The sequence below is a fragment of the Mastigoproctus giganteus genome, chromosome 8 (assembly GCF_048544385.1).
Source record: "Mastigoproctus giganteus isolate SK-2022 chromosome 8, ASM4854438v1, whole genome shotgun sequence".
NCBI classification, from domain to species: Eukaryota; Metazoa; Arthropoda; class Arachnida; order Uropygi; family Thelyphonidae; genus Mastigoproctus; species Mastigoproctus giganteus.
In genome coordinates this window covers 35,478,576-35,497,861 of record NC_143582.1, presented here as the reverse complement: position 1 = coordinate 35,497,861, position 19,286 = coordinate 35,478,576, and the positions used below count along the sequence as shown (strand labels likewise).

The 19,286-nt window shown below is 35.0% G+C and overlaps 1 protein-coding gene across 1 annotated transcript in view; it reads right to left on the bottom strand.

Annotated features, from left to right (window-relative positions):
• The window catches only part of LOC150081443 (uncharacterized), an 82,681-nt gene that overhangs the window by 56,101 nt on the left and 7,294 nt on the right, over positions 1 to 19,286 (bottom strand). The window contains exons 2-5 of the mRNA XM_090380203.1: positions 18,408 to 18,543; positions 8,665 to 8,846; positions 7,912 to 7,966; positions 1,171 to 1,237 (exon numbers count right to left, since the gene is read on the bottom strand). Of these exons, the coding sequence (XP_090236329.1) occupies positions 1,171 to 1,237; positions 7,912 to 7,966; positions 8,665 to 8,846; positions 18,408 to 18,543 (440 nt within the window). The remainder of the gene's footprint in view (positions 1 to 1,170; positions 1,238 to 7,911; positions 7,967 to 8,664; positions 8,847 to 18,407; positions 18,544 to 19,286) is intronic.

The window sequence follows — 19,286 nt, the reverse complement described above, 5'->3', positions numbered from 1 at the left end:
ACATAACTTCATATATATATAGATAATAATAATTTCAATAATCATGTATTGTATAAGAATTGAATTCACCGTCAATCGCTTGCAAACCTATTGATGACATTTTCAATAAATTTCTTCTTTACTGCTTCCTCTTCTAGTTTCTTCCTGTGCACACTAATCATACATAAACCTTATAAGTGAGTTTCGGAGATAGTGGACACCTTAACCATGTTTTCACACGTCTCAAGGTGCTAAACTTCTTTCAATGGTACAGGTCGTAACAGGTAATGTCATACCAATAGTTATTGCCGAATTAATAGAAGGGAAATAGTCGCAATGTTCCAAAACTTCTGGTAAAGTTTGGGGAATATCAGTCAATGAACCAAAAACAGGAACTCTGTTTTATTGCTGCAATAGATGAAACACGTGTTCTATGGTTACCCCGCCGTGGGCCAAAACCGGCCAACCCATAATAAAATTTTAAGGCAGACAAAGCATCCCATGGTCGAGGGTGTAAGGTTACATATCTCAATCACTTTTACGATTATAATTTGTGGAATTTTTTACTTGATCCCAGGGAGGGGCAAGTGCCCTGTTCTCCCCCTCTCTGCAGACGCCCATGTCCCCCAGAGGGGGGAAAACAGGGTTTGTCTGTATATATGTTTCTACCCCAGAAAAAGCCCAATAGTAAACTACAAAGCTTTTTTTTTTCTGGGGCAGTGATCCAGATGACATATTTTCATTCTCCCACAAAAAAATGGATATATGTTGATAACATATATAAAAAAAAGCATCTGAAAGGAAGCATTCCATATGAATAGCTATTCCAAAATTTTGTTTGTCGGTATCACAAGTTTTCACACTAAACTTTAGAAAACAGTTTAATCTTTTTTCTTGAAGACTCTGCACTTTATCTAGCTTGCATTTACTAGAAACAATACATTTAATTCATGGTAGATCATCATGGAAGTTGATGAAAATAATTAAAATGTTCAAATCAAAATATGCATTTGATAAATACCTCTTTAAAGTTAAATATAAATGACTTATTTTTAAATTTTTAAATTTTAAATATAAAAGGACACATGGGAGAAACAATGTAAAAACATGGACAATATTAAATATTACTATTCAGGGTATATATTTGAAATTTCAAGTTTCCTAGGAAAGCAAAAAACCTGCTTATCTTACCATCAACTTTTCTTCTGTTGCAAATAGAAAATAAGATGCAGAAGTATTCCATGCACCACTAAGAAACCTAAAGTAATATAATACCAATAAATAAAAATATACAAAAGCAGCATTTTTATTTTAAAAAAAAAAATTTAAATACCTACAATTTCAACAGTATATTTTGGGCTTCAATATTACACAAGTTTCCAAAATATTGAATTAATTTAATTTTAAAAAAAATGGTATTTAAGCATTTATAAAAAGAGGTACCCCTTCCGATTGATCGTTGTGAGTAGCAGTGATTAGCATGCCTAATCCACTATGGTTATCTTAGTTAGGGTGTTTATCCCCCCCCTTGCTGCTGTTTTAAAATTGGGAACTCATTTTTTGATTTTAAAATAGCGGCAAGAAGGGATAAACACCCTAAGACTAACCATAATGGGCTAGGCATGTCAACCACTGCTACTCGCAATGATCCATCGGAAGGGGTACCAGATTGTAAAGACCAACTCAAAACTTATATAGATGTTAAACCTTGAGTAAAACTCTGCTATGGAATTATGATGTTAAAAACTAGTTTGATTAATAATGTATAAGTCTTATTAGCAGGTAATTTAGTTAAAATTAATTCATTATCAGCTGCAGAAATGTTAGCAGCCACACAACAATCAAGCTCATCACAGCAAATCAGTATTTCCAGAGGGTAGGCTAGAACTCTCTCAGTATGCCAATGTGATGTCATCACTGACTCTGAAAGTTAATGTTAATACAGATATTCAAAAGCAAGGAAGACTGCCATTTTTTTTTTTTTTTTTTTTTTTTTTTTTTATGAAAACCCCAAACACGAGAGGTATTAGAACCTATTTACCATGCTTGGGTTGGAGGTTGAGAAGACGAAAGAAGATATTTGTTGACATTGGACTTGAACTTCTGTAGACTCTAATTTTCAGGAAATAGGTATGAAGGAAGGTTGTTCCAGAAAACGGCAGTTGAATGAATAAATGGGGAAGATGTCAAGTTGGTTCTATGACATTGAAGTTGGACATTAAATGGATGTTGGCTGGTGGTGGCACGTGTTTGGACTGTTTTGAAAGAGAGAGCGGGAATTATAGAAGCCAATTCAGAAGAACAGTACCCATGGAAGTATCCGTATAAAAAAGGCATGCAGCCGAAACAGTAAGTCTATGGGACAGCGAATGGAGAGAGACTGTTCGAGAGGAGTCATTAATTAACTTAACTGCTCTCTTCTGAATGGAATCTAGAAGCCTGAGAGGTTTTGGGGGCACCGTCCCAGATGTGGGAACAATATTCCAAGGTAGGGCGGATTTGCGATTTGTACAGAGTGAACAGCTGTTTGGAAGAAAAGTAATGCCGAGAGTGAAAGAGAAAACAAAGTTTTTTAGATGCAGAGGAAGCAATATTTGTAATGTGCTTGTGCCAAGAGAGATTAGAAGTCAGGGTAATTTTCAAAAAAATTAAGAAAACATTAATTCTGCTGAAACTTAGAAAAGACATAAAATAAAAAACATCAATTTGGCACTATGTATCTTGTTTCCCACAGTGTAGTGGACATCAGAAGAGAATATTGGTTTTCGTGTTATTGTCTTTACTCTTTGAAAACAATAATAAATCTTTCAAAAACAACTAGGATAAGAATGCAAATGTTTATCAAACTAGTGGGAGAAGAAAAACAAGTAACCTGAAACTTTAAACAAACACAGCATTGCACTTGTCCCATATCATGCTCCTCTTCAAGTAGATAGCAAAATAGTTAAAGAAACTGGCAGCTAATCTGACAGGTTCTTGCACACAATTTCTTACAAAAACCATAAAATATAATTTCAGGAACTATTGCAGTAAAAGTTTGATTATATTCAGAAAGATAGAAAAAAATTTCAGATTTTTAATCATTGATTAATGGTTAACATGAGAATATTATTGCCATATTATATGTATATGCAAAGATTATATGTATATAATTTTTTCATATACAGTAAACCCCCGCTATTTGTGGGGGTTACATTCTTGAGAAATACCGCGAATACCGAAAACGCGAATACTGAGTTATGGCTCCCATAGTAATAAAGGGGTTCCGTTCCAAAGTATGAAATATATAAGAAAAACTAGTCTAAAATTTTGTCTATGTATGTATTATATGTACCTTCATATTATGATTATGTACAAAGACAGCACATAGTGAAATGCAAGCATATGGCATCGAAATGAAAATAAGAAACAATTTAATATTAAATGTAATATTTATTAGAAATTTCAAACAAATCTTTCAAACCAGCGCCTTTGCTAGCAAAAAAAACTTATCCCGCCAGTGCTATCACCAGTTTCGCTAAACTGTTGATAAAGGAGTTTTGCCTTTTCGCGAATGATGAGTGAACATAACGGAATTTTATTTTGAGTTCGGTCTTCTATCCACAGATTTAAAGCTTTTTCCATTTTTTCTAATTTAACATCACGAGTTACAGAGCAAATTTTTGAAGCAATTAGCGCATTTTCACAGACACTACGGTGGATTTTTTCTTCCGATTTCTTGATTGATCGTACCGTTGACTCATTGATTTTATAATATTTTGCCACTGAGGAGACACTTTCACCATTAGAAATTTTGTCCAATAACTCAATTTTATTCGCTAATGTCATCACCTTCTTTGATCTTTTCACATTTCCCTTGTTATTCGTAGCCATATTTTTGTACGGGTTAGAAAAAACTTGTCCACAATAAAGTCACTTTCTTCCGTTAACACGCTCGAAAAAATCTGTTTTACACTGCAAAACAGTAGATTTATCACTTTTGTAAACATATCAATTTATAAATTGATAAATTTATTCAATTTATAAACATATAAATTAAAAGCAAACGATGAAACCTTCCATGACAAGCGCATAACACATATTGAACAAGGATTAGCGAGAAACATCCACGCTCGCGATTTTGTCACCCCTCTCCCCCCACCCACTGAGCGCTGTTTTGACCGGGAAAGATAATTCTAGCCACGCCCATGTTTTTTTATGGCGGAAAATATTCACAGCGCTTTAAAATTCACATTTTTTTAGGTTTCATTTTATATTAAATCAGCGACTGCGAATACAGATACCGCGAATAGCAGGGGTTTACTTCTACCCCCCCAGTCTTCAGCCTCCCCTCCCTCCCACTTTTATCTTTCATCTAATGTATAGCCCACACGTCTAAATTTAATAACAACAAAATTCTGCCCGACCTATTAGGCCTTTTAACACATCTTTCTAGCGTTCAACCCCAACCAGCGATTTCCTAACAGCAATCTCCTTAAGAATTAACGTCAAACGCATACATATATATATTTTTTTTTTATTTATTTTTTTTTTATTACTATTTTATTTTATTTTTTACTTTTATTATTATTTTTTTTTTAGGTCCTAGCCACTGAAATCCCAGGAAACTAGGTGGCAGGACCTGCCGGAGCAACTCGTCATGATTCTGGACACCCGGTTAGCCTCCACGTGGCAAGGTATGGGCAACGTCGGGCCCCACCAGGGGCCTGGCGGCCAATAAGCCGGACAAACAATGGGCACAACAGATCACACTGCACAGACATGGCCCACACACTTTCAAGTCTCTGCCTTGACAGTGTACTGTCCTCAATACAGCGAACATACGCGGAGATGGGAGAAATCCCAGGTGCCGTCTGACACAAACATACCTTATACCTTATGTACATTGCCGGATTATATGTATATGCAAAGGATGAATATACAAGGGGAGGCTGAAAAGTAATGCTGCTTATAAACCATAACTTTTGTAGGAATAGAGATAAATATGATATAGAAAAATTCCTGATATATAAAGGACTTTTGCTAGCAAGGATAAGGAGATGATTATACCATTGTATAAGTCAATGGTCAGGCCACATCTTGAATACTGCATACAGACCTCGGCCTCATTTTAGGAAGGATGTAGAGCTGCTGGAATGAGTACAGAGAAGGGCAACAAGATTGGTGAGGAGAACAAAGGGGTACTCTTACCAAGAAAGGTTTCAGTTCTGCAAACTGCAGAATCTGGATACTAGGCACATGTGAGGTGATCTGACTGAGGTGTTCAAGGCTTTGAATAGTTTGAACAAGCTCAATGCTGATGGGATTCTTCCACTTGCTCAGATTATGCATGAGGGGGGTATAAATTCAAGTTGAAGAATAGCAGCAGAATAACTGTGTGGAAGTTTGCCTTTAGCCAGCAAGTGGTTGATTGTTGGAACGAACTTCCTTGTGTTGTGGAAGTTGATAGCTTAAATAAATTCAAGGAAGAACTAGACAAGCTATAGGATGGAATGGATAGGTGAAATGGGAATTTTTTTTTTTGGCTGATGCTGTATAAACTTGCTTTCTTGCATCTTAATTTCACATATCACTTTTCTATATACACTCTGCCCTAATTCAATACATCTCATCCAGCACTTAAGGTTTTGTATGGCAATCAAGTAAAGATGAGGGCCCAACCATCTTGCTACACTGCTTTAATTTCTTCATTGAAGTTATATCTTAGAGATGTCCTTCAAGCTGGGGGGGGAGTCACAGAATTAAATACCAGCATACGGTTTTTTGTTTTGGTTTTTTTTTTTAGGAGCATTAGCAACTAAGGCCATATTGCTCCGGGATATGCGGTGGTCATTCCCTGACCTTTCCGCATCCTCCATATTTGGTGGTGACGGGCTCGAACCCCGGTCTAATCAAGAAGCGTGTGCTATGCACTGCTGCTCCTTCCCACCTGGCTACGGAGGCGCCCCACCAGCATACGGAGAACACAGAACAACTTCACACTGTTCAAAATCAAAATTCTTGCCAGTATTGCACATCTGCAGTGAGGTTGCATATTGTCATGTTGAAGCAAAAATGCTGCACTGATAGGTCTTGCTCATTTGATTCTCTTTTTCAGAATGTCTCTCAATGTACTAGACTAAATTAATTATGGTCCCTTTTCCAAAAATTCAGTATGGATAACATACAGTCACAAAAAACAGTCAATATCATTTCACTAGCTGATGCTTATACTCTGAATTTTTTCCTGAACATAAAAATATGTTGTGGTAAAATTCCTTAACCTGTCACTTGTTCTAGTGGTGAAACCAGAATTCACCTTCAGTAACAATTAACATTTATACACAGCTAGTAATCTTTGATGAATTTTGACGTCAAAAATTTTCAGCAGGTCAGAAACTAACTGTATGTCATTTGAACCATATGTTCAAAGAAGCTTTCATTTAAATTTTTAAGTGAACAATATACATAATATGCCAGTATGCGCAAGCACGCATGCACACTAACTTTTGCTTCACATCAACTAGGTTCTTGATGTAGATAAACTATTAGCTATATAGGAACCCTAGTTGGAACTTACTGCATCTGCAGCCCATTCCAACTAGCACAGTAGTTATGAACTATGAGATATTTCCTTTTCAACTTGCCTTCAATTAAAATTTTATATATATGTTATGCTACACTGCATTGAAATCAGAAGGAATATTTTGGAAGGCACTGACAAAAGTATACAATGATTGCCAAGACATTTCTGTCTCCTCTGAGTTGAGCTAGTGCTTTCAAAGGGAGCAAATTTTGTACCCTCTTCAGTAACCATCCATTATAGCTCCTGACAAACCTGCATGCGAACTTTCTGTTGCTCAAGTGCGAGTCGTTTTGGAACCCAGTATATACAAATGTGTCATATGCAAATGCTCATGGAGAATACGTGTATGCTTCATACTGATGTTCTCAACACATCTCTGCCCTTTGCCTTACTGTTATACGGTGTTCTTCTTTCATGATTACAGTAGTGTTTAAGGTTTCTGTGATAACAGCAGAGATTGGAGCTCCAGGACCGCTGATTCATTTATTTATAGTTGTTCATGTTAGGTGGTTTGTAATTGAATCATGTCCATCTTTAAACACTCTAAGCCACCAACAAATTGTGCTATATGGAAGTGTAGATTCTCACCATAAGCCTCTTTTAACATTTCATATGCTTCAGCTGATGTTTTCTTGGGACAATTTTAGAGCAGCATACTGTTCCTCGCATGTCACATTCATTGTTACATAGGCAAAACTGAACAGGCACAAATTTGACTGACTGCCAAGGTTACACCATGTGCATGAGTCAAGTGTGCAGTTGTTATGTGATGTAGCTTGGTTTGGTCTTAAATTCTGCAGCTCTGCTAGAAATAGCAACAGTATGGTTGTTCATGAAAAAATTATGATTATTCTTTATTGAAGAGCTCTCATAAGCAGATAATGAAGAAAATTGGGTTTTTAATTCTTTTAAACCTGTACCTGCATTTTGTAAAATGAGGTCCACAGTGCAGTATTACCAGTCCTTGTAAAAAATAAAATTAAATTAAAATAATAATAAAAAAAAGTTACCAGTCCCCCCTATCACCACCACTGCTGACAGAAGAGACTTATTACCTCTACTTTACTAACTCAGCTGATCAGCAACCATAAATCTCACCTATCACCAGAACAGCTTTGGGTTGATTAGCAAACAAAGTGTGTAGTTTCAAGCAAAAAGATTAACAACTAATGGTTAGTAATCCAGAATTAATAGTTAAAAGCAATGACAGATGAAAATATTTTCCAAAACATAATACATGACAAAATTATAAAAGCAACATAAAAATGTTCATCAGCACTATCTGCTCTTTTAAGTTTTTAAAGATTTATTTATATTATATTGTAGCATAGTTCATGTATCAGATAAGTTATACATAAATATATTACCTCTTGTTGGATGGCAAAGTGCATATCTTTTGAACAGCCTCACCATCTTCCCTAACTATATATAAAAAAAATTCCAGTTCAATAAATATATAAAACAGGTTTCCCAAAGGATGCCACCTGCAATCTGAAATAAATAAAAAAAAATATATATATATATATATATATTTGCTGTTTAAAATTACAATCTCAGTGTAATCAAAATTGAATTTTGATTACACTGAGATTGTACATCTGAAAATTTGAAATTATGAAAGTTACTAATATTGATCTGCCAAAGTAAAATATACTTATTTGTATATTTTAATATACAAATAAGTATAATTTTAATAAATATACTTCTACAACAGGTGGAAGTTTGATCCAACAATCAACTACTCTCTGGCTGAAAGCAAATTTTCACAAGTCATTCTGCAAATATTTTTTTCCCTTTTTAAATCACATTCTCTTGTTTTGTGTGTCTTGACCAAGAAAGAGTAAGAATGCCATCTGCATTTAGTTTACTCAACCAAATTAATGCCTTAAGCACTTCAAACACTTCTCTTGTGTAAAGCTGCTCCAGCTAAATTTAAAAAAAAAAAAAACATCTTCTGCCAGCTAGTAGGGACCACAAAAAGTAAAATTTCACCATTATCACTGGCTAATCTTTTTTAAATACTTTTTTTAGTATTTAAAAAAGATTATAGCTATAAAGACACTTGCAACATTTCAAATGAAAAAAAAAAAGTATATAATAATAACTGTATATTAAATTACCTAATCTATTAGGATTAGTTACATTATTAATATTTTCTTCATGTATGAGGACAAAATGAAATTGCGATTCTTTTCTCAATATTTTCCATACGTTCAAGATAATATCTGTTTCTTGTGAGTGGATTATAATAATATGATGAGGAAACTGCTCTGTAGTACTCCAGCTAATGTGATGTATCATTCTAAAAAAGAAAAAAAAAAACAACTAAATAAAATTACATATACTGTACACATATCATATATACTGAGTGATCAATGAATTATGACCACCCCCTATGAAAACTGAATGCAACCCACTGACCATGTGAGGTATGAAAGTGCAGTGTTAGTCGACCTACGTAGCATAGATAAGGTGTCAGTGGTTCGGTATGTAGTAAAATTCCGAGCATAATGGGTAAAAGGAAGGATTTATCAGACCTCGATAAAGGACAGATTGTAAGTGCTCAACGAGCTGGTGCCTCAATTTCCAAAACGGCTAAACTGGTGGGGTGTTTGAGAGCCGCCGTAGTTAAAGTGTACCAGGACTGGCGTCAAAATGGTCAAACAATGACTGGATGGCAAAACTGCAAAGGTCAGCGAAAGGTTCATGTTAGAGGTGAGCACCGGGTCCGACGACACGAACAGGCACAACACTGTTGAAGAGTTGACTACCCAATACAACATGGGCCAACCCAGAACAATATCTGGCATGACCATGCATCGCACGCTCGCACGTATGGGCTATACCAGCAGACAACCCCTACAGCATCCTCTCCTAACCAAGGTTCATCGGTGTAAAACACTCGCCTGATGCAAAGAGCATGCAAGTTGGATGTCAGACGACTGGAAGAAAGTATGTTGGTCAGATGAGTCACATTATTTACTCCACACCGTGGCCATTGTCATTTGGTTTTTTTTTTAGGAGCATTAGCAACTAAGGCCATATTGCTCCGGGGATAATGCGGTGGTCATTCCCTGATCTTACCGCATCCTCTGTATTTGGTGGCCACGGGCTCGAACCCCGGTCTAATCAAGAAGGGTGTGCTATGCACTGCTGCTCCTGCCCACCTGGCTACGTAGACGCCTTCCACATGGTCGTGTATGGATTTGGCATCAACAACAACAACATGAGGCTCTTGATCCATCATGCATGGTATCAAAAGTGCAGGCCTGTGGCGGTCGTTGTATGGTGTGGGGCATGTTTTACTGGCAGGAACTTGGACCACTGGTGCATGTGGATCAACGTATCAGTGGTCTCCGCTATCATCAACTGCTTGTTGACTGTGTACACCCTGCTATGTTACCCTTTTTCCCGAATGGCAATGGTGTCTTCAAAGAAGACAATGCACCGAGCCATCAGGCACTTGTTGTGCAGGAATGGTTTGAGGAACACAGTTCTGACTTCCAGCATATCGATTGGGCTCTGAACTCCCCCGATATCAATCCCATAGAACACTTGTGGGATACTATGGAAAGGCATATCAGGCATCAGGATACACCAATCACCTCCATACCTGCATTGCTGACCGCATTACACACAACTTGGATGGCCATACCTCCCAAATGCTTCTGACATCTTGTTGAATCAATGCCACGTCGGATAGCTGCTGTACTGAGGATAAAAGGAGGACCTACAAAGTATTAGGTAGGTGTCTATAATTCAGTGATCACTCAGTGTATATGGAAACAATACAAAACTGAAATACTGGTAAGAATGTTTCCAAGTGCAAGTTACAATTATTATCATGGATGCAATTCCTATATTTCTCACGTGCAAATTATCACTAAATTATGATGCATATTGATCATTTCTCTATCACTAGTAGGAGTTTTAATTATAATTAGCCAGAAACTTGGTAGCTTTTTCATTCTTTTAATGAGCAAATTTTCAGTCTTCTATTGAGCAAATTAGATTCTCATTCTTCTAATCAGCAAATTCTCAATTCTAATTTCTAATTCCTCCAATGACCAGATGATTTCTGTGAAATCATCTGGTCATTGGAGACTGCAGAAACAGTAGATTTCAAAAATTTATATTAGGTTAGAATAAATAATTTTATTTTTACTACACCATACTTATAAAGTGTTCTCATTAGCATACCAAAATTAATGAGAAACTAATGTCTACTAGTAAAAAGAAGTACCTAACTTGTTCTTTCTGTGAATTGCAAGCCCAGAACAATAGGATCATCAGCTAGATAATCACTGTAATATACTGTAATGTGGTTTCTTGACAATTTTGGTATGCACTGGTAATGCTTTATTTTAGATAATATCCAGAAAAAAACCAATTAACCTCAATCATGGAAAATTCATCAAAATCAGCTTGTCTATTATCCCCCCACCAGTGTAAGTTACAAGAAAGACTAACCAAATTTAACCATTTTATATTTATGTCTATTAATTTACATTTATGTTTATTTAAGTTTAATTATTATCATTTATGTTTAATGGTGATGAAGGTTAAGATTGCACTGCTGAAGTGGCAACATTGTAACTACTAAAATTTTTTTTTTTTTTTTTTTAACTGAAATGCAAGGGCCAACCCAGAACAATATCTGGCATGACCATGCATCGTACGCTCACATGTATGGGCTATACCAGCAGACAACCCCTACGGCATCCCCTTCACAAACCACATAGGGAAATGCATTGGTCAATAATGATTTAGATTTATTTACTTATGGATGGTATCTGCTAGGGATTTCCAGCCTAAGACACACAGACTGGACATGGACCATATAACATCCTTTTTAATAATAAAGAAGCAACAAGACATTATGTAAATTAATGGTTAATATTATAATTAACTATGAAGAATACTATCTTGCATAACAGGTATTTTTTACAACATAAAATTGAATTTGAATTGGAAAATTCATAAGAGTATATATACTAGGTAGCAAAGAGGAATGTAAGGAGACAATGAGTTACTGAAGTTTTCTGAAGAAGTGAGAGTACTAATGGCTATACTTAAGTAGAGAATGATAATTTTCTGAATGTGAGAAAAAGGATTGGAAGGACTTTCTTATACTCCTGATGGAATTATCTCCATCTTTTAATACCTGTCCATCTTTGGTAAGGGCTGTAGACAAACAGGAACTGACACACAACAAGAATAACTTGTTGCTCCCCGTGAGTTATTCTGAGTTTTTCAGCCAGCATAATATGCAAATCAGCCCATGAAGCACCTCTACAAACAAAATATACTATTTCAGATATGAGCAACACGCTCTAGTGCCATTAAGTTTGGTACTTAATGATGCATGGGCAACTAAAGCCATATTGTGACACTGGTGCAAAAAAAATAATTTTTTAATTTTGCCTCTACAGGTTGACCAGTATTTTTAGGAACTGTAAGGTTCATAGTGTTTTATATGAAGTGTACTTTCTATATTTACTATCTTCATAATAGTAACATGATTATCTTTTCTAGAATAGAAAAGCAAATAGAAGTGCAAGCTTTGGAAAGTAAGTTGACAGTGGAAGAAAAAGAAGGCGGCTGACAAATGTCATGTTTTATCAGATGGAATCTGGTACAGATTACTAAGTTGTACTGCATGACTCAGGAAAATACATTAATACTTTTACTATTCTGTTGGTTTTTTTTGGTTTTTTTTCCCCTAATGGCATATATGCTTGTTTTCTTGCATCATTTTGCCACTGCTAATACTGATAGATTTCATGATCCTTGATTATCCACCTTAAAATGAGGGTCAGCAAATAAAGGGGGTCAGTTTTATTTATATAAAGCCTACTGTGTGATCATAGATAACAAATGTCAAGCTATCACCCAATAAAGAGTTGCAGTAAAGTTTTCCATAACTTTGAAAGATACTGCCAGTGAACTTTTTTCATTCAATTAATTGCTAAATAGCTATTCAAAATTACACTGAGATATTCTTTTTGAACAATCTTTTTGAACAATCACCTCAGCAAGAGCAGCTTTTATTCACTTCCCCCCATTATTACTTTATAATAAGTTCCATTATTTATCTATTTTATTTTTATGAAAAACCAGTAATATAACATTTGTGTGACCTACCCTTACCTTTAATGCATCATGCTAAATCTGACTTACCCCCATCTTTGCATTAAATAATTTGTGAATGGTCCCTAACATTCGGTGGTGTTAGTGTGTTGACTCACTATGGTTGCACAATTGTAACATGTATGATGCTGGACTTTCCACACTCAAGGACAAAATTGTGCAACCCTGTATTCGTCTTCAATTTAGTGTTTGGCTTTAATTATATCACCTTATGCAAATATCACTGCAATAATAAAAATGAAGACAAAAATTTAAAAATATACCGTACAGGTATTTTGTCTTAATTTAACATAAAATATATTAATATAATAAAATATGACTAGCCTGAATAAAATGTACTAAAATATGACTAACTTGCAGCTAGACTTACAAGTCTAGCTTCAGATTAGTCATATTTTGTACTTTACAAATGAGCTTGGGTACCTTTGCAACTGAGTGACAAAAAATTTAGGAAGACTATTTGGCTGCAGAATAATCAAGTACCTACTGTATAAAGCTTTTTCTCATTTCAATGAAAACACGTTTGTAATTTAAATAATTATTACTAAAACAGTTATATTTCAACTAAATACTATACTGTGTCATCACTTTACCAAGACCTTTAAAACACCAAGGTCACTCTTATAAATAATCATGATTAAATTAATCATTCGTTTGTGTCACCAATGAAAGGAGTAACTATGAGTATGACTGATCTTAAATTAAAACTTGGTGCATTATTAGATGAATCTGTGTCACTGAAGAAATGATCAGATGACCTTCAGAAAAATAAAACTTGGGACTTGTCAAGGGCACTAAAATATTTAGTGATCTGCCAGCTGATGCATCCAGATTCAGAACTCAGTATGGTATGGTATGGTCAAGTACATACTGTCCTGGCTCAAAAAAGCCTTCTATTTTATTCAGGGAAACAGGCAACGATTTCTGAAAAAAATATATATGCCAGAACCTAAAAATTTATGATATTATCAACAGGTTGTCAGCTTTTAGTGGGGGGGGGGGGGGTGGAAGAATATTATTATTTGTAATACCATAGATCAGAATGTATTCGTGTCTGCAATTCTGCCCAGGCAACAATAGGAGAGACACAGTATGCTAAAAGCCTTATGGATTAATTCAAAACTTGAGGGACAGTGCAAGGCTTTGGGGGAAAAAGATTTATCCTCATGGCCAACCCTAATAGAAATCTTATCTATTCTGTAGAGATAGAATGCATTTGAACAGAGGTGGGAGTACAAGGTTATTTGATGATCTCACTGAGGAGGCCTTAAGGGGTTCAGAAAACTGCTAATCAGGGGAAGAGGAACAGAGTAATACAGTGGTAACACAGGGTAATACAGTATTTTTGTTACAACATGGGTCAAATTATCACTTAGACAAATCAGGAATTCTTGTATGAGGCCACAAATGCCACAGAGTTTTCTGATTTTGGAAAGACATGCTGAGGTAAAAAAATTTAAGTAAACAGGAAGCTATTGCTAGGGCAGTAAATTTAAATAACATTAAAGGATGTGTTAGGACAGTAAACAATACAAGAACTTAATCTGAACTGTGTTAGGACTGTTATCAATAAAATGAGTAAGTTTAAAACTCCTAGTTAGGACAACTAACACAAACATAATTAAGTTAATGGAAACTGAATTATACAAAAACAGAGAACATTGAGTTCCTCATGATATGCATAATCAATCAATGTATTTAGGAAGGGCAGCCAGGAGAGAATGAGTGGGAGGATGTGCTTTGGGGATCACATTATTTGTCAAATGCAGTCTGTATATGATAAGCGCATTCCCATACTTGAAATTAACACATGCTAGAATTGGGTCTGTGTGATTAGTATTAGTATTAAATTTAAATGGCTTAAATTTATTCAAACTACCCAATTTCCACAACACCAGATGAAACTTTGTTCCAACAATCAATTACTCTCTGGCTGAAAGCAAATTTCTGCACATCCATCCTTTTTCAATTTAAATTTATGTCCCCTTGTATTATCTGAGAAAGAATAAGGATGCCATCAGCATTTAGTTCACTCGATCCATTTAAAGCCTTAACACTGACCCTGTCACACAGGGTCAATGAGACCCCACACAACATTTCAGCAATTTGTGCTCTTTATTCTACTCCTACACAGCTGAAACTCCTAGCTGCTGTTTTTCAAAATGTTTTCTTTGATTTCTCCACTGAAAATTCCAGACATCTCTGTTAATTATCACACAATTAGGAAAAAATTCAAGAATTAAGTTAAATCTAATTATATGCACATGTTGAGTGGCACCTGTCACAGATAATTATTTATGCATGTTTTCAATAATGCTTCAATTAGTAACACACTCTGGAAACACTGAAGCATTGTCTGGAATCAAACTGTTAATGCACATGCTTCATGTTTTGTGTGGCAGATGCTCCTGTTAATGACAGGCTGATGCAGTGGTGTGTTATTCTATAGGCAAAAGAAGATATCTGCCCCGAGGGAGGCCCCGATCAGAGAGTCCCCAAAATCACTGTTTAAAAAACTCATTGCTGTGTTTTACTAATATTTTTTAAGTGATTTTTTTTTTTAATCAGAAACTGAATTTTCTACCTGCCAAGGTCAATGAACTTTACTTGAAGATTAATTTGAAAATTGCACTTTTTTTTTCAAAAATGGTTTTTACTGGTTTTGATGAAATTTTATATATTTAGTTCTTATGTCACATAATTTGTTTGTTTTGTTGTCACAATAAAATGAAATTGAAAATGTTCTTTATTAGTTTTTTTTTCTTTAGATGGGCCCCAAATTCCATTTTGCTTTGGGCCCCATGAAGGTATAACATGCCACTGGGCTGATGTCCAACTGCTTGCATTTGTTGAAGTGCAAAGGTTTTTTGATTTGTATTTTGCTCACTGACAGGTCTAAAGGGAGTTTTAATTTCAAAAATTAATTTAAAATATATGCTTTTAATACAAAAATGGATTTTTCACATTTGTGTTCAAAAAAAAAGATTGAAAATAAAGGTGGCAACAAAAAATGTAACAATTTTGAATTTTTTGCTGATTTTTCAAATGACATGTGTGAGGTTGAAGTGACTGTGCATACATAGAGGAAGAATAATCCTTCATACTACTAGTGATTGGTTAAACAATTCAGTCAGGTCTCCTGAGACAGCAAAAAGCAAAGGAAAAATGCAAATGAGATACAGTACAAAGATCAAAAGACTGTGAAGAGCATAATAAGAGTCTCTATATATATTTGAAATGGGAAATAAATGTGAGTGCCTTGTTATGGGGGATTTTAATCTTTCCCTTATTGATTAGCAGAACTGGGAGTGAAACCCATCACAGAGGGAGGTCAAAATTTTTAAATCAAATAGATAATTTCTATCTATATCAGCAAGTTAAGAAAGTACTAGGGGCAAGAATATTCTGTACATGATCATTACTTATGATGCTTACAGTATCATAGGGTTGACAGTATAGGGAACCCTTAGTGATGAGCGATCATGAAGTGCTAAAGAGGTAGATGATGTGGATCTCGATTATTAACGGGGTTTTAATATAAAAAAAAAGGGACTATGTAAGTTTAAGATGCTACATGGCCAATATCAACTGGGAAGACAGTGTATATAGGGAGAATATAAATGAATTATGGAATAACTTTAACGCCACTATAACAGAACCCACACACAGAGCATGAGATGGATGAATATGGAACTGGCCAGTTTAAAAGAGCAGAAAAAGAAAGCATAGAACAGTTACAGAGCAATGGAAATTACTGAAGCATATAACAGAAAGAAATGGTTAGTCAAGCAAAGGCCAACTATGAAAAATCACTGGCTAAAAGAGCAAAGAAAGTGGACAAAGGATTTTAAATGTATATAAATACAAAGGAAAGAGCAAATCAGATTAGACCCTTACAGAATGGTTGTGGAAAAGTATTGACATCCCAACTAACAAATTGAATGGATATTCGCATCAGTCTTTAGCGATGAAAGATCCATCTGATAAAGAGAAACTTCCCCAGTGAACCTGAGCACTGTAATATCAGTAATACAGCGATTACAGAGGACTGCTTACTAGAAAAACTTTTGAGCCTGAAAATAAGCATGGTTTGGGTAAGTTGTATATGTCCAGTTATTTGGAAGAAAGCAGTAAGGAAAAACATTACACCATTAAGGTTAATTATGGAAAAGTCTTTACGTGGTAGCTCTAATAGATGCAGGGATGATTCCCTTCGATTGGAAAAGTACCATTGTATCACTAATCAAGAAGAATGAAGTGAGTGGATAACTACAGACCAGTCAGCTTAACATTAGTGAGAGGGAAGATCATGGTAATGATGATTAAGAATACTATTATATTCTTAATCATTGTAGCCTGGGTCATCTGGATACAAACCATTTTCTCAAGGAAACTAAGCATGATTTTGTTAAAGAAAAATCATGCTTAATTAACCTGATAAACTGCATTGATAGTGTCATTCATGACTGGGACAAAGAAAATAACTCGATCATTGTTTATTGGCAAAGCATTTGATTCTGCACAAGATATTGCTATATAAGTTGGAACATACTGGAATCCTTAGATGGATTATGGGATGGCAACATAACAGGAAGCAAAGTGTTGTAATTAATGATTACTCTTCAGAGCAGACTAGGGTTAGAAGTGGTCTGTCAGGAATCACTGCTTTAAGCACTCCTGTTTCTGAGTTTAAGTGACACTGATGAAGGAATATGGCCTCATCATTAACCACTCTCCCAATCATTACATCATATGCACAATTTGCAGATGATATGATGATTGGGAGAGTGGTTAATGATGAGTGTCAAGCAAGAAGCAACACTCCTTCTAAATGACTTGGATAGGTCTCAAGGATGCCAAGAAAAGTGGCAACTACATTTTAATGCTGCAAAATCAAGTTTTATACTGAGGAAGATCTCTAAAGTAAATTTGGGGGATACTATTTTCCAGGAATTTTTGGTGCACTGTCCACTTTGGCACACTGTCTACTTGTATATTATTTCTATACAGGCATGTGTTTAGGAATCAGTTTTGTGGGTTGATAACAAACCATTCTGGCACAGTGTACCACAATAGTTTGGTACATTATGTTCATCTTGTCATTCTTAGGTATTATTTCTGTACAAGTGTGTGTTCACAAGTTGATCAGAATGTTACGTGGGCCAAAAAAAATTATTATTCCCTTTCGTCAGGTCAGTTAACTGCAATCTCAAATGAAGAGGCCTTTAATAATTCAAACTCAAAAGGATTTAAACTCAAAACTTACCAAATAAGTGGTAAGTGGAAAATCCAATACATCGTAGAAGACTACACAGTGACAGAAACGCTGGGGGATGTGTGTGGTTGAATTGAAGTTGCATACTCTGCAGAAGTTAAGCCATAAACTCAACTCTATTAGCAGTGAAATCAAGAAATTTGAAGCCTGTGTGATGGCTCAAGAAAATCCTTTTTCCCAACGAAAAACGGATATAGAGTATAATTAAATTTTAAAAAATAATAATAAAACAATACAATTAAAGTGGAGTGATCAAATGTATGGGGGACTTCTTATGCTATGTCACAAATAACATAATGGAAGTAGTTTCTTAGAGCATAAGTATTACTACTTTTTGTAAACAAATCTTGTATGGCTTTTCAAAAGAATACTTATTCCAAAATTAGTTTTTCTTATTTGACAAATAGAAATATTCTATTGTTAATATGATATACAAACCTATATTTTCCCAAAAGTATGCTTGAGGAATAAACTGTGCTGTCGGATGGAAAGGATTTTGAGTATATAGTTGAGACAGGAGTTATATATACAGAGGACCCATCTGTCCATAGCAAACCCCATACTTGATTGAAGCCTAAAAAATAAATAAACAAGTATATTGTCTAAGAAAATATGGTACTTGATGCACAGGTTAATGAAATGCTGACACATTTCATTAATATACAGAACATAGTAGAAACAATGAAACCACACCTTGAAAGAACAAACTTTTTAAACACAATTTTTTTTTCATATAAAAAAAAAATAATAATAAAAAAGCTGCAAAACAAAAAAATATATATATCCTCTAGTCTACTATGCATGTGTATGCACAGATAGCAATCTGGTCTGTGTAACAGAGCTTGCTGTCACCTTTGACTAAAATAAAATTAAATATTTATGCTGCACAAACAGTATCATAAGTAACCAATCTTTTGATTTTAATCCTATATATGAACACTTGGTGTATAAAATGTATAAAATTTAATGTTATCAACAGCAAATTCAAAATGGGAAGCATTCAAAGAATTAATCTTGGAAGCTACTAGGCTTTTCATACCAACAAAGAAATATTGATCAAGATTTTGGCCTAAATGTATGTCAGATGAACTAATTAGACATCTGACAGAGAAGAAAAATGCATGGGATACATATAAATTAACATGTGACACAGAAGCCTATGATAGATATAAGCTGGTCTGTAACCAAGTTACAAAGGAGTTAGGCAGGCGAAGGCAAAATACGAGAAATCTTTGGCAAAGGATGCAAAGAAAAACAGCAAAGAATTCTTTACTTATGTAAACTCTAGAAGAAGGGGGATGAATCAGATTTGTCCAC